We start from the raw sequence: 14,164 nt of genomic DNA, 5'->3' as shown, positions 1-14,164 counted from the left end.
GCCCCTACACCTGGCCTAAACTGAGACGAAGAAGTTCACATCCCAGCTGTTCCAACGGTGTGTAATAACATCTCTGAACAGGTTGGTTAGGAAAATAGATTAACGCAAAAACATTAAAATAGACAATTGGGCTAGAAGGTCAGAATTTGTCTAGGATGTGCAAGGAGTCTGGAAGTTTTGACAGAATTAGGAATTTTGGGGCTGGTTTCGGAGAGTGGTGGGGGTGGGTCGGGGGAGTGGTGATCAGGTATAAACTGGTGAACATACAAGTGGCACTGACTGAAACAATTTGAACTCAGCTGACCCTTAAAGCTAGTTCCTTTGTGTGATTTTGAGTGTGACATTTTTGTTGCTGGGATTGTAATCTGGAGGCCTGCATGCCTCGCGTTCGGATTGTACCATGACGCTACGAGACTCAGAATTCAGTTTAACGAATCTGTCAGTTAGACTTCTAGGTTGTCATTGAGATCCAAGTGGCTCACCGAAGTCCTTTGGAGAAGGACACCTGCCGTTTTGTACTCAGTCTGAACTCACACGTAACGCCAGTGCCACACCAATGCAGTTACTCCTCAACAGCTGTCAGAAGGCCCAGCAGGTTACCATATTCCATCAAACTGCTCTCAGCACATGACGCTGGTACCTCCCCTTTGTAGAAGGAGGGTAGCACAATAGTGACTCAAACATTCAGAAAATGATTAGCAACATAAATCCTGAGTGTGCCGGTAGCTGCAGTAACAATCCATTTAAGGTAATCATTCTACCTCACAAGATGGCTCATCTGTGCTTACCTGGAGCAGCACGGTACATTGGAACTTCTTGACTGCAAATAGATGGAACATATTCAATTTGTGCATTTTTTAAAAATTGCTTGGGGAGCCTATAGTTCACGAAACTGACTGTAGTTATTTTAATCAACATGTTCGGAACCATAATGACACAAGTCTGGAGCAGGTGGGACCTGAACTTGGGCCACATACAGTCTGTGGGACTCTTTGCCACCAGAAAGTTGTTGACGCCACAACATTGAATGCTTTTAAGGCGGAGGTAGATATAGTCCTTAGGACGAAAGGAATGAACAAATATGGGGAAAAGCAGGAACAGGGGTCTGAATTGAATGATCAGTCATGATCGTTTTGAATGACAGAAGAGAATGAAAGGGGCGAATAGCCTACTCCTCTTGCTGTTTTTCTGTGTTCCCCTTTTTTCCTCTATGGCAGGACCTTAGCCAATTAGAATCAAGTTGTTAAGCAATCAGCACGTTTTTCCCTGTAATGCAAATTGTTGTGATGGTTTTGTAATTTGGCATTCTTACATTTGTCCTGATGAGATGAAAAGCTTCAGCAATATCCCTTTCTAGCAAGGCTCACAAAGACCGTTTAATTTCATATTTATTGACTACTTTGGAATCATCTAGAAACTTTGAGCGTCTTTCCATTTTATAGTTAAAAGTTATTTTTTTAAAATCTCCATTGGACAGCCCCCAAGATTCAAAGCTCAACTCAAATTTGGAATAGACAAGAAACAGCATTTGGCAGGGGAACTACAGCTCAGTTGCTCTGCTGCAGACAGCTTTGCCCACCGTTAGGAACATCCAAATTGCTCACCTTGTGTTCTCTGAGTTACGTGCACTCCCTTCTTCTAAATCAAGCCTGCAATTCGGGATAGGGAAGCATCCACACTGGGCTGGTCCACTACAGCTGGCAGTGCCCCAGACACAGCGGTGTAACTATTGGGTGTCACCCTGAGAAACACTGAGGAAACACACTTGTCTGACTCTACTGTTTGCTCATCAACTGCTCAGACAGGTGCTCGGTGTGTTGTGACCAAACAGGTTGATTTAAAAATAATTTAGAAAAAAGTGAGAGACTGATTACAGTTCACCTTGAAGTGGCTGCCAGTTGAGGCTTTGATTTAAATTTGAAGTTTCCTTTGAGACCTTAGTTACAGTGCCCCTTTGAGATCCTCTCAGCCTTTTAATTTGGTTCAATTTGTTTGTTTTGAAATCATATCAAGAGATTGATTACAGCACACCTAGAGTTGGCTGTCGGTTGTTAGTGTGATTTAATTTGGCTCAGTTGATTCAATTTAGTTTGATTTGGTTTATTCACAATAAAGAGAGGCTGCTGCGATATGGGCATTAAAATGCAGGCATTTGCAATGCTGCATTCTGTAAATAAAGCTATTGTCAAGAAAAGGATTGCTGACTAGAATCATTCTTCATTCATCTGGCTTGGGATCTGTTACTTGGGAAAGTGTGAAGTTGTGCACTTTGGTAGGAAGAAAAGAGGTGCAGACTATTTTTTTTGAATGGGGGATGGCTTGGGAAATCTGAAGCACAAAGGGACTATGAAACAAAAACAGAACTTGTTGGAAAATCTCAGCAGGTCTAGCAGCATCTATGAAGAAACAAATCAGAGTTAACATTTCAGGTCTGGTGACCCTTTCTCAGAAGTATTCCTGATTTACAGCATCTGCAGTTGTTTGGGTTTTTTTTGAAAGATTTAGGAGTCCTTGTTCAGGATTCTTTTAAGGTTAACATGATGGTTCAGTTAGGAAGGGAATGCAATGTCTGCTTTTATTTCAAGAGGACTAGAATACAAGTGCAGGATGTTCTGCTGATGCTGTAGAAGGCTGTGGTCAGACTGCATTTAGAATATTGTGAGCAGTTTTAGGCCCCATGTCTAAGTAAGGATGTGCTGTGATTGGAAAGGGTCCAGAGGAGGTTTACAAGAATGATTCCGGGGATGAAGGCCTTATCAATGAGGAGTGGTTGATGACTCTGGGTCTGTGCTCAGAGTTTACAATGATGAGGGAGGATCTCATTAAAACTTGCAGAATACTGAGAGGCCAAAGGGCCTGTACTGTGCTCACTGTTCTGTATTTTAGGCCTGTATAGAATGGGCGTGGAGTAGATGTTTCCACAGTAGGAGAGATTAGGGGTATGGGCACAGCTTTAGAGAGAAAGGATCACCCTTCAGAACTGAGATGAGGAGGAATTTCTTCAGCCAGAGTCTGATGAATCTGTGGCACTCATTACCACACGGGGCTGTGGAGGTCAAGTCATTGAGTGTATTTAAGACAGAGACAGACAGATTCTTGATTAATAAGGGGAGAAAACAGGAGAGTGGGGCTGAGAAACAGATCAGCCTTGATTGAATGGTGGAGCGGACTCAGTGGGCAGAATGGCCTGATTCTGCCACGATATCTTGTGATCTTATGGTTTGTTTTTGAGAGGTGTGGCTCAACACTCTATTTGCTTTTCCTGCGTGGCAGAAACTGCTGAAGGAAGGTAATTTGTCCTGGGTAACGCGGACCATCAGAACAAAGGAGTCACTATTTGACCATGAACATCTCAGCAGAGCGTTGCTCCATTCTGTAGCTGTTGTTTAAGTGTGTATTTTAAGTAACCCACTGGTAGTTTGTCTGGATCCAGGGACAGTGCCCTCCCTCCAAAAACCTCAATTGAAAGTTGCTAAAAGTAGATTTAAGTTGCAATAAATTATCTTCCTGATACACACACTCCCTGATTTAGGCTTCTCTACCAAGCCACATTCGTGATACATTTAAGAACTGGCATTCACTTTCCAAAAGCTATTTAACCAATTATAAGAAGTGAGAGAGCATCTTGGATCTGTTGAAACACTGTGTGCCAGAGCTCTGTGTAAACTCCTGTAAAGAACATATTGACGTGATACCGGGGATGAAACTTGTTCTGTTGAAAGTTCTACAGTTGTCACTGAATATTAAATTGAATAATAAATTTAAATAGTAACTGAATTTATCGACTACCCAAATAACACTTTGAAGTGTGGAAAAGCTCTGAGTACCGTGTATATTATTTTCGAAATGCAAAGGCTTGTTATGTTGCCCAGTTTGCGCAGAGTAAGATCGCACAATTAATAGATGAGTGAAAGTTTAATTGGAGTTGATTGAGGGAATGATTTTGAGGAGGATTGATTCAGGGCCCTGGATACTGGGAGAATTTCACACTCCAACTTTGATAATGCACTGGGATCTTTAACATGCACCTTAGGCGTCATCCAAAAAACATGAGTATTGTATGCAGTTTTGGTCTCCTAATCTGAGGAAGGGCCTTCTTACTCCTGGGGGAGTCCTGCGGAATTTAACCAGCCTGATTCCCGGGATGGCAGAACAGATACGTGAGGGAAGACTGCATTGATTGGGCTTGTGTTTTCCAGAATTTAGAAGAATGAGGGGGAATCTTATAGAAACATATAAAATCCTGATGGAACTGGACAGGTTAGATGCAGGAAGAATGTTCCTGATGTTGAGGAAGTCCAGAACTAGGGGCCACGGTCTACGAATAAGGAGTAAGCCATTCAGGACTGGGATAAGGAAGAATTCTTTCACTCAGAGTTGTAAACCTGTGAAATTCTCTCCCACAGGAAGCTATTGGGACCACTTCATCAGATATATTCAAGAGGAAGCTGGATGTGAGCCTAGAGGCTAAAAGGATCAAGGGGTTTGGAGAGAAAGCGGGAGTGAGATGCTGAAACTGCATGATCAGCCATGATCATATTGAATGATAGTGCAGGCTTGAAGGGCTGAATGGCCTACTTGTGCTCCTATTTTCTATGTTTCCACCATGCCACACGCCTTCTGTGCTTCAGTGAAAGGTTGAGTGAGTTAGAACTAGAATGCAAATCTCCTCGCTCTGAAGTAACAATGCTGTCAACAACACAAGAATAATTTTGGTTATGAATGGTTCAAAAATACGTTGAGGTTTTGATGGTAACAGTCTCGGCGATGATTTGCTGTTGAATTGTGGTAATTGGGAGAGTAACTTAGTTTTAACTTTAATAGAAGTTATATTTATAGAAAATGGTCTGGAATTAATGTAGTCATTTGCAATGCCAGAAGGCTGACCACACCCTAGGGAATTGCCTCAAAATGCTGTATGTTAAAGTTGCAACGAAATACTGGAGGACAGGAGGAGGGAAAGTGGAGGTGACTGCAGAGAGGATCGGGTCATGATCAAAGGGCTAGGGAGGTAGCAAGGCAGACGGAGTAACAGAGAGCTGGAATATTGTGACGGCGCCATTGGCCATTAAGCTGGAGTGGGGCCAGAGGGCATATGGGTGAATGATAACTAACAGCTCAAAATCCTGCACCTAGAAACCCGATCTCCAACACCCGAAGGTTTTGTCACTGCGAGGTTTGTGCACCCAGTCTGAAGCAAGTGTAAACTTGAATCCTTTTGTAAATGGTAGTGGGTCCCTGAGCTCTTAACTGAGAGCCTGGCTCCCAGATAGAGTACAGTACAACCTCAGGGAATCTCTCTCCCATTGCAACTCTCTTGTAATCTCTTCGGACTGACCTATCCCCTCCCTACCTCCCCACCTACACCCTCTCCACCTATCTTCTTTACTCTCCATCTTCGGTCCGCCTCCCCCTCTCTCCCTATTTATTCCAGTTCCCTCCCCCCATCCCCCTCTCTGATGAAGGGTCTAGGCCCGAAACGTCAGCTTTTGTGCTCCTGAGATGCTGCTTGGCCTGCTGTGTTCGTCCAGCCTCACATTTTATTATCTTGGAATCTCCAGCATCTGCAGTTCCCATTATCTCTAGAGTACAGTACATCCTGGATTCAGTGATGTACACCTCTCAGTGAGCATCCTTAGCGCAAAACGCTTCCCCCCCACCCCCAACATCTTTGGGCAGGTCCCACCTGAAACCTGTTGTGATGCTTTTATGACCCAGCGGTGAGCCAAAGGGCCATGTGTACAGGCCAGCAGTCAAGTGGAGGGGGCAGTGTGGATTCTGAAACTTCTTACCCTACATTCCAATCTGAGAGAGGATCCCTGGCGCTGTGAGGCAACAGGGCTAACGACTGGGCCAACCACTAGTCAGTGAGCAGAGAGTAGGGAAAGATCTGCAACTGAATAAAAACTGAAAGAACTGCGGATGCTGCAAATCAGGAGCAAAAACAGAATTTGCTGGAAAAGCTCAGCAGGTCTGGCAGCATCTGTGAAGAAAAAAAGAAAATCAGAGTTAATGTTTCGGGACCGGTGACCCTTCCTGAGGAAGGTGGGTGCTGATAGAGTAATCCATGCCTCGTTTGGTCTGAATTTACCGCAGAGACCATCCAAGCTGACTGGCTCAGTGCAGTACTGGGGGAATGTGACACTGTCAGAGACGCTGTTTTTTCAGATGCAGCCTTAAACTGAGGCCCTGTCTGTCGCCCTCAGGCAGACATTGAAGAACCCAGTCGGTACGTTGTTGATGAAGACCAGAGCTGTTTTCCCCAGCGTCCTGTTCAGTACTTAGCCCTCGACTCCCTGCACTGAAACCGATTATCAGGTTGCAATGTTGTTTTTTTGTGGGGGCAGTTCCGCCTTGGGTGGGCCCAGCTGCTCCGACAGCCACATGCTGCAGGTGCTGTAAATCTGAAATAAAAGCCAGGAGCAGAAGTGGCAATTTCTGTTCTCAGAGGGATGAAGTGAGCCGAGGTGGGAGTGCCAACCTTCAGACAGTTTTTACCGTGTTAAAGCACTGAGCATAGAGGAGGCATACATTCCACAAACAGCACTAACAGGAATGCAGATAGGCCGAACACGGAGACTCTCCAAGTTCTTCTGCCCCTGCTCCACACCCCAATTCACGGCATCCCATCCCTCAGGCTTTCAAACAATAGTGGGCGTGAGCTTCAACGGGGTCAGGCAGCAGTCCAGCTGGTTTGGACTATGTTCTTGTACTGGTCTCCTGGAGCATTGAGTGAACTCAGTCAGTGTGCTCGAGTTCTCCCTCATCCTTCAATAGATCATCAACAGACCAGCAAGTCTGCCACAAGTTTTTCTCTTCAAAATGCCTCCAAGATGTTCTGTCTGAAAGGTAACCAAAGTGTGGAGTTTAACTTTCTTCTTCGCTCTGTTGCTAAGTTTTTAAAAAAGAAAATTGCTACTGGGTTCTTAATGGGATCAATCTGACCTCTGGAAGCCTTCCTGGAAACTTTCCTGAACCGGTCGCTGGGAAACTAGTGTTGCTGACTTTAGGCTAAGAATTTTTATTTGAGTGTCTGTGTCAGCTTTTACCTAAAGTGGAGAAAGGTATTGTGACTCCACGAACCTGTTTTATTCGAGCATCTGGATTGTAGGGCTGTGTGAGAGAGATCGCAGGAAGGGTTTAATCCTTTCCAGCTCCTCATACTCTGTATTTATTCATCGAGTTATGGTGTTAAGACTATCCTTTTTACTGGGGGTTGTCTTTGAATCACTGAATTTACCTGTTGCTACAACCTGTGCTGTTAATTGCTTGTGTGTATAAAGTGCAAGAAGGTATAATATTTTACGTAGGCTTGCCATGTCAGCCTGTCCAGTTTGTGAGGTTTGTTTCCTGAGTGCACTCGCTAAACAGGATTGGCTTACATTTTGCTCGCTTACATTTGTGACTGTTTTACTTGCGTCTCCCTCCTCCCCTCCCTTCCTTGTCTCCCCACCACCCTTACTTCTATCCTTTTACCAATGTTGTGATACTGCTGGATGCCCTGGCCCTCCATTGTCCATTGCACCCTTCAGGCGATAGAGACATGGAGACCATTAGTAAAAGCTTGCTTCCTTCCCACCCACACACACACTTCCCTGGGGTTCACTGAATGGGAACCAGAAAGGAAAAACCTGCATTTTGAACACTCCCTTTTGCAACCTCAGCATGTCCCAGAATGTTTCACAGCCAAAGAAATGCTTTCAAAGTGTAGTCACTGTTGTAATGTAGAAAATACTTCAGTCAGCCTGTGCACAGCAAGCTCCCATGACCCGCAACCCATATCATGTGTTTTTAAATTGAGATTTTTTGAGCCAAGACAACAGCATGAGATCCCTTTGTTTTTTTCCCCTGAAATAATGCCAGAGAACATGCCTGGCTTGACCTTGGTTTGGCTACATTTGCAAAGATCACGGCTATAGTATGTTTGGCTGGTACTTGTCCCAACTCGCAGTGATGATGCCAGTTTTTTTTATTGAGTTGGAAGAGAACCCTGAGTTGCTCCCAGGATCCCAGCTCCTTCGAATTCCTAGCAGAATTCTGTTCTCTAATTTCCAATCCCATTCTGGTAAATCTGCACTGCCCCATCTCTAAGATAATACCAGTTAACTTCACACTGGGTTCTGAAACTGCGATGGCCTGATTTCTGTTCCTCGATGTCAACATTGGACAGTGAGACAGTCACTGCAGAAGTTGTGTGGAGTCTTGGTAAGCAATAAACCATCCCCAATTCCCCTTTCCCATCCTAATCCCAACATCCCCTGTCTCCGGTTGCTATCCCAGGCACAGCTGTTCCTTACCGCAAAGCACGGGAGCATAAAGTAGCCAGAAGCTTGTGTGGTTCCAGATGCAATGTCAAGTAAAAAGCAGTCTGACATTTTTGTACCACTGTGCAGGGAAGGGTTGTAGCCTTCGGTGAGAGTAGAAAGGAGTTTGTTTACATCCCGTAAAACAGTTGTTTGTAGAGTGCAGAGATTCTTCCCAACATTCCTCAGATTCCATCTGTGCCGAGTACCAGGCTGTACTCTGGTCTGAATTGAAGAGCAGACTGCCTTTGTTTCCAGAATAGAAGCACTGCAGGGAATTTTACACACTTCTCCTGTTTCCCCCCAGTCCCTGGCATGTTGGAGATGGAATAATTGACTGAAATGTAGCTGTAAAACTCCTGCCCACTGCCTACTCACACACCCAACCTCTTGCCCATTTTACGGACAAGGGTGGCAACAGGTGGCCTTCTCACCTTTGGCCCTATTGAGGCCCTTTAAACAGCCAATGAATGGTTCCCTCATGCCTCTCCCACCCCTCTTGATGTTTGACCTGTAATAGAGGGACAATGAGATGTGGTGGGCTGGCAGGTAGCTCCTTTAGGGGGTCCCTGAGCCCGTGGGAGGCAAAACCCCGGAAGATTATACCCTCTGGTTTGCTCCCCTACCCACACCCTAGAGTCTCCAAGTGATTTGAGGAATTGTTGTAAATGCAAGTGCTGCAACCCTTTGAGGCACCGATGCATCACATTCCTTTACATAGCACCTGTTCCTTCCTTCTTATTTAACATGAGGAACTAAGGTCAGCGAGACCCCTGCACCAGTCCATTGCATTCTCTTTCACTCCAGTACCTTTAAAGGTCATAGAGTCAGAGAAACAAATTCTTCAGTCCACCTGTCCGTACCGACCCAGTTTCCTAAACTAAACTAGTACCATCTGCCTGTGTTTGTCCCACATGCCTCTAAACCTTTTCTATCGACGTACCTGTCCAAATGTCTTTTAAATGTTGTCATTTACCTCCATCACTTCCTCTAGCAGTTGATTCCATATATGCACCACCCTCTGTGTATAAATTGCCCATCAGGTCCCTTTTAAATCTTTCCCCTCTTACCATAAATCTCTGCCCTTGCGACCTATATTTATCCCACAATCAACATCATAAAGAAGATTAGATGGCCATTGTCACTTCACTGTTTGTATGTAGTTCAGCTCCTGTGTTTCCCATCGGGCAAGTACCTCATTGGTTGAAAAGTATTTAGAGATTTGCTGTGATCGTGAAAAACACAATTTCAATTCCCAAGTTGTTTAGTTCTAACCTTCGATGAAGAAAATTCTCATGACCAGAAGGAATGACCTAAGTGAAGGATGTGGGAGCAGAATAAGGCCATTCTGCCCATCGAGCCAGCTCCACTGAATTCAGTCGGATCTGTTAATTCTCAACTCTATTTCCATCCCTTTTCCCTGTATCCCGTGACTCCTGACCCCAATGCCTGTAAATCTTTCCTGGGCCCAAAACTGTTCACGGTATTCCAATTGTGGTCAGACAAGGGCCTTATATATGGTATGTGCAATTCAATGCTCTGCCACCTGTGGGAGATTTGACTTTTAATGTGCACGAGAATTCCTAGAAGCATGGCATACCAACCGGAACTCCATCAATAAACACATTGATTTGGAGCCCGTCTACCACCCTCTGAGAAAAAGAACAGGAAATGACATCACCAACCCAAGGAAACCTAAACACAGAAATAGAAAGCGGGACATAACACCAGCGCTTCACCGGAGGCTCACTGATGATGTTACCTAGAATGATGACGAAACGTCTAAAAATGAACCTTCCAGCTCAGCAAGCAAACTCACATCCAGAACCTCAACCTGAGCTACAAATCTTCTCAAAACTCACTATGCACACTGTGTTTTGGATTTCCTCATTCATCAATGGAGTTAAGTACCAGCCAACACCCCTTCATGAAGCTGCTTCTCCATTGTTAGAGCTACATTCTGTTGTCATCTGGTCTTGAGATACATTGTGCTTTCTCTTGGACTTTACCATAGACCAGTTTGATAACTTTTTTTGTTGGCTTTCTAATATTTATCACAAATGTCTTATTGCATTTATATATCGCCTTTCTTCAAGGCAGGATGTCACCAAGTGTTTTATATCATATCCAAACATCCTTTGCACAAAACAATGGTGTTGGCTAAGTCCCAGGCATCATACAAGGAGTAATTTGATGCTGCAGTAGGGGAGGCACTCTAGTTTCTTTCTGGATGGGCTGAATGGACTTGTCATCTGCTATTATTTCAAGGTCCAGGAGCTGCAGCCAGAACCATCTTCCCTAACCCAGTCCTCTGCCGTTGCCCTGGATCACATCAAATTCTGCCATTTGATCTAAACCTTTCTCTGTTCAGTAATGTCCAGATATTTACCCGTACCAAAAGTAGGTTAAATTTAAACATAAAAATTCCTCGGCATACAAAACTATGGCAAAGTGATGGAGAATGTGCCTAGCACAGACACAGTGGGCTGAATGGCCTCTGCCTGCACTTTAAAAACTCTGCAGCTATTGGCAAGAGATCAGTGTTTTCCCGTGTTTTTGGAGTTCCTCCAGAACTTGAAGATGGCTGATAAAAGTTTCTCTTGCAATGCCCTGACCATTCAGAGTCAATATGTCTTGTTTAAATTTAACCAAAAGCTTGGCAGTTGACTATTCTCTGGTGCGTTCTTCATGGCAACACCCGCACCAATCAGAGATAACATAGTGTGGATGAACATAGCAAGCCAGACAGCATGAGAGGAGCAGGAAAACTGACGTTTCGGGTCTGGACCCGCCAGCTTGCGTGCTCCTGTGATGCTGCCTGGCCTGCTGTGTTCATTCAGCTCTACACCTTGTTATCTCACACTCCAGCATTGGCAGTTCCCACCATCTCTGCACCAATCAGAGACTACTTTCCAACCAGTCACCTTCTCTCATGCTGGATAATTTGTTATTCTGTTTGAGATTTTGAATTCTTGCCATGCTGTCCTGATGAAAATATTTGACAATGGTGTTTTTGTTCCACGATAACTGGAAAATGGGGATTGATTGCCTATTGTTGCACAGCGGGTTCTGGTTCTTCTCCATAAATAATTGATAGCATTGCATACTGCTGCTACCTGTTGCACACTGATACTGCCTGGTGTTGTAATAGATCTTTGCTGCCTTTTTAATTATCTGGCGCGTGATGCAAGAGGACAGTGGAACTGATGGATGAAATAGATAAACCCTGACCTGATATCTTTACATACTCGTAGAATGATGCTCTCAGTGGAACCCGCATGAAGCTGTGACCCTTAGCAGCTTCCAACCGAGTGCATGCTGCACGGGGGTCAGTGCAGAGTTTCTCCTGAACAATCGGGGATTCAGGGCCAAACCTGGCATGTTTGGGAGTAATTCACGTATCTGGCTGTGGCTCAGTGAATGGCCTTGTCACCTGACTCAGCAGGTTGTGGGTTTGAACCCCACTTGATAATATAGATTGGAATGTTTCGCCAAGGCAGGAGTTCAAAATCATAGAGTAATGCATCACGGAAACAGATCCCTCAGTCCAATCATTCCATGCTGAAAATAAGCCTGAACTAAACTAGTCTCACCTGCCTGCTCCTGGCCCATATCAGACCAAACCTTTCCTATTCATGTACTTATCCAAATGTCTTTTAAACATTGTAACTCTACCACATCCACCACTTCCTCTGGAAGCTCATTCTACATGCAAACCACCCTCTGTGTGAAAAGATTTGCCCCTCATGTCTTTATTTTAAATCTCTCTCATCTCACCTTAAAACTGTACCCCCTGGTTGTGAAGTCCCCACCTTAGTGAAGAGCCACCCACCATTAATCCGATCTATTGCCCCTCATGATTTTATAAACCTTTGTAAGGCCACCTCTCAACCTCCTATGCTCCAGTGGATAAAGTCCCACCCTGTCTAGCCTTTCTTATATAACTCAAACATTCTATACCCAGCAACATCCTTGTAAATCTCTTCTCAACCCTCTCTTAATAATATCCTTCCAATAATTGGGCGATCAGAGCTGGACACAGTATTCCAAAAGAGGCCTTACCAATGTCCTGTACAACCTCAACATGACTTTGCAACTCCGATGCTCAAAGGACTGAGCAGTGAAGGCAAGTGTACTAAAAGCCTTTTTGACCATCTTGTCCATATGTGACACAAGCTTCAGGATTATGTACTGGAACCGCTAGGTCCCTCTGTTCTATAGTACGGAGAGGAGGAAGTGCTGCCCTGAGATCCCATCTGATCTCTCAGATGGATGTAAAATCTCTCGACGCTATTTAAATGAAAAATAGCAGAATTGTCCTGTGTGTCCTTGCCAATATTGTTTTCGTGGAAGAAATATCTGTATGGCAACTCCCATACAGTGTTCAGACAAACCTTAATACCTCACCATACCTTAACCGTAAACCATCAAGGGCGAGCTATTGTACTGATTAATTGTAAGAGAGAAAGACCACGTGGTCCTTACGTCTGATGCGCATCAACGAATTTCGTGCTCAATCTCTTTTACGTCATCAGTTATTGCAGGGAGAATGTGGTGGGGAAAGCATTTCTTTTAAACAGCAACGTCAGCAGAGTGCTGGTTCTCTGCAATGAGACAGCCGAAATACTTGTTCGATTAGGTTGAAAATCTGTTGTTTATAAGTAGAGTACCCCAGTGGAAGCTGTGTAATATGATAAATATCTCCAGCTGTGGAACTTCATCACTCACCCTGTGAATTGTTCAGCTTGCTCTGAAGGTATTTAAAGGATCTCAGAATTTAAGGTTGGGCTGGATAGATCTACTATTAGATTAGAATGTGGTGTAGAGAAGCCTAGAATGCCACTGGAATATCTTGGACCTGCTAAAAGTGTACTATACATGTTGCTTTTTGTCTTGGTGAAACCCTGTCCCGAGGTGTGTATAATTCTGGCCTAGACACCTCGAGCATTGGAACCACGCACCATTAGGAAGTAGCCATTCTGCCCATCCCCCTGACTGATAGAGACAATGGGAACTGCAGATGCTGACAAATCCAAGATAACAAAGTGTGGAGCTGGATGAACACAACCGGCCAAGCAGCATCTTAGGAGCACAAAAGCTGACGTTTCAGGCCTAGACCCTCCTTCAATAAAGGGGGAGGGGGAGAGGATTCTGAAATAAATAGGGAGAGAGGGGTAGGCGGATCGAAGATGGATAGAGGAGAAGATAGGTGGAGAGGAGACAAACAAGTTAAAGAGGTGGGGATGGAGCCAGTAGAGGTGAGTGTAGGTGGGGAGGTAGGGGGGGATAGGTCAGTCTGGGGAGGACGGACAGGTCAAGGGGGCGGGATGAGGTTAGTAGGTAGGAAATGGGGGTGCGACTTGAGTTGGGAGGAGAGGATAGGTGAGAGCAATATCAGGTTAGGGAGAGGGGGAACAAGCTGGGCTGGTTTTGGGATGCATTAGCGGGAGGGGAGAGTTTTGAAGCTTGTGAAATCCACATTGATACCATTGGGCTGCAGGGTTCCCAAGCGGAATATGAGTTGCTGTCCCTGCAACTTCAGGTGGCATCATTGTGGCACTGCAGGAGGCCCATGATGGACATGTCGTCTGTGGAATGGGACGGGGAGTTGAAATGGTTTGTGACTGGGAGGTGCTCCTCCCACCCACCTTCCTGCAAAAATTCCATCCCCTGTTCCCAATTCCTATGCCTCCGCTGCATCTGTTGCCAGGATGAGTCATTCCACTCCCATTCATCTCAGATGTCCTCTTTTTTCAAGGACCGCAACTCTCCCTCCCCCCCCCCCCCCCCACCCCCGCAGTGGTCGAGAACGCCCTTGACCGTGTCTCCCGCATTACCCACAACTCGTCCCTCACACTCCG

General features: G+C 45.0%; 1 protein-coding gene across 3 annotated transcripts in view; it reads left to right on the top strand.

The window, feature by feature from the left end:
- Nucleotides 1-14,164, top strand: part of LOC125455201 (NHS-like protein 1) — a 295,658-nt gene that overhangs the window by 193,019 nt on the left and 88,475 nt on the right. The window contains exon 1 of one of the 3 annotated variants that reach the window (XM_059648748.1): nt 6,789-6,849. The exons of the other annotated variants lie outside the window; for them this stretch is intronic. Coding sequence (XP_059504731.1) covers nt 6,834-6,849 — 16 coding nt within the window. The 5' untranslated portion in view covers nt 6,789-6,833. Of the gene's footprint in view, nt 1-6,788; nt 6,850-14,164 lie in introns of those variants that run through there. 3 annotated transcript variants of the gene reach the window in all.

Source organism: Stegostoma tigrinum, chromosome 9 (genome assembly GCF_030684315.1).
Source record: "Stegostoma tigrinum isolate sSteTig4 chromosome 9, sSteTig4.hap1, whole genome shotgun sequence".
Classification (NCBI taxonomy): Eukaryota; Metazoa; Chordata; class Chondrichthyes; order Orectolobiformes; family Stegostomatidae; genus Stegostoma; species Stegostoma tigrinum.
Note: the sequence above shows the minus strand (reverse complement) of the source record. Positions and strands in the feature narration are given on the sequence as shown.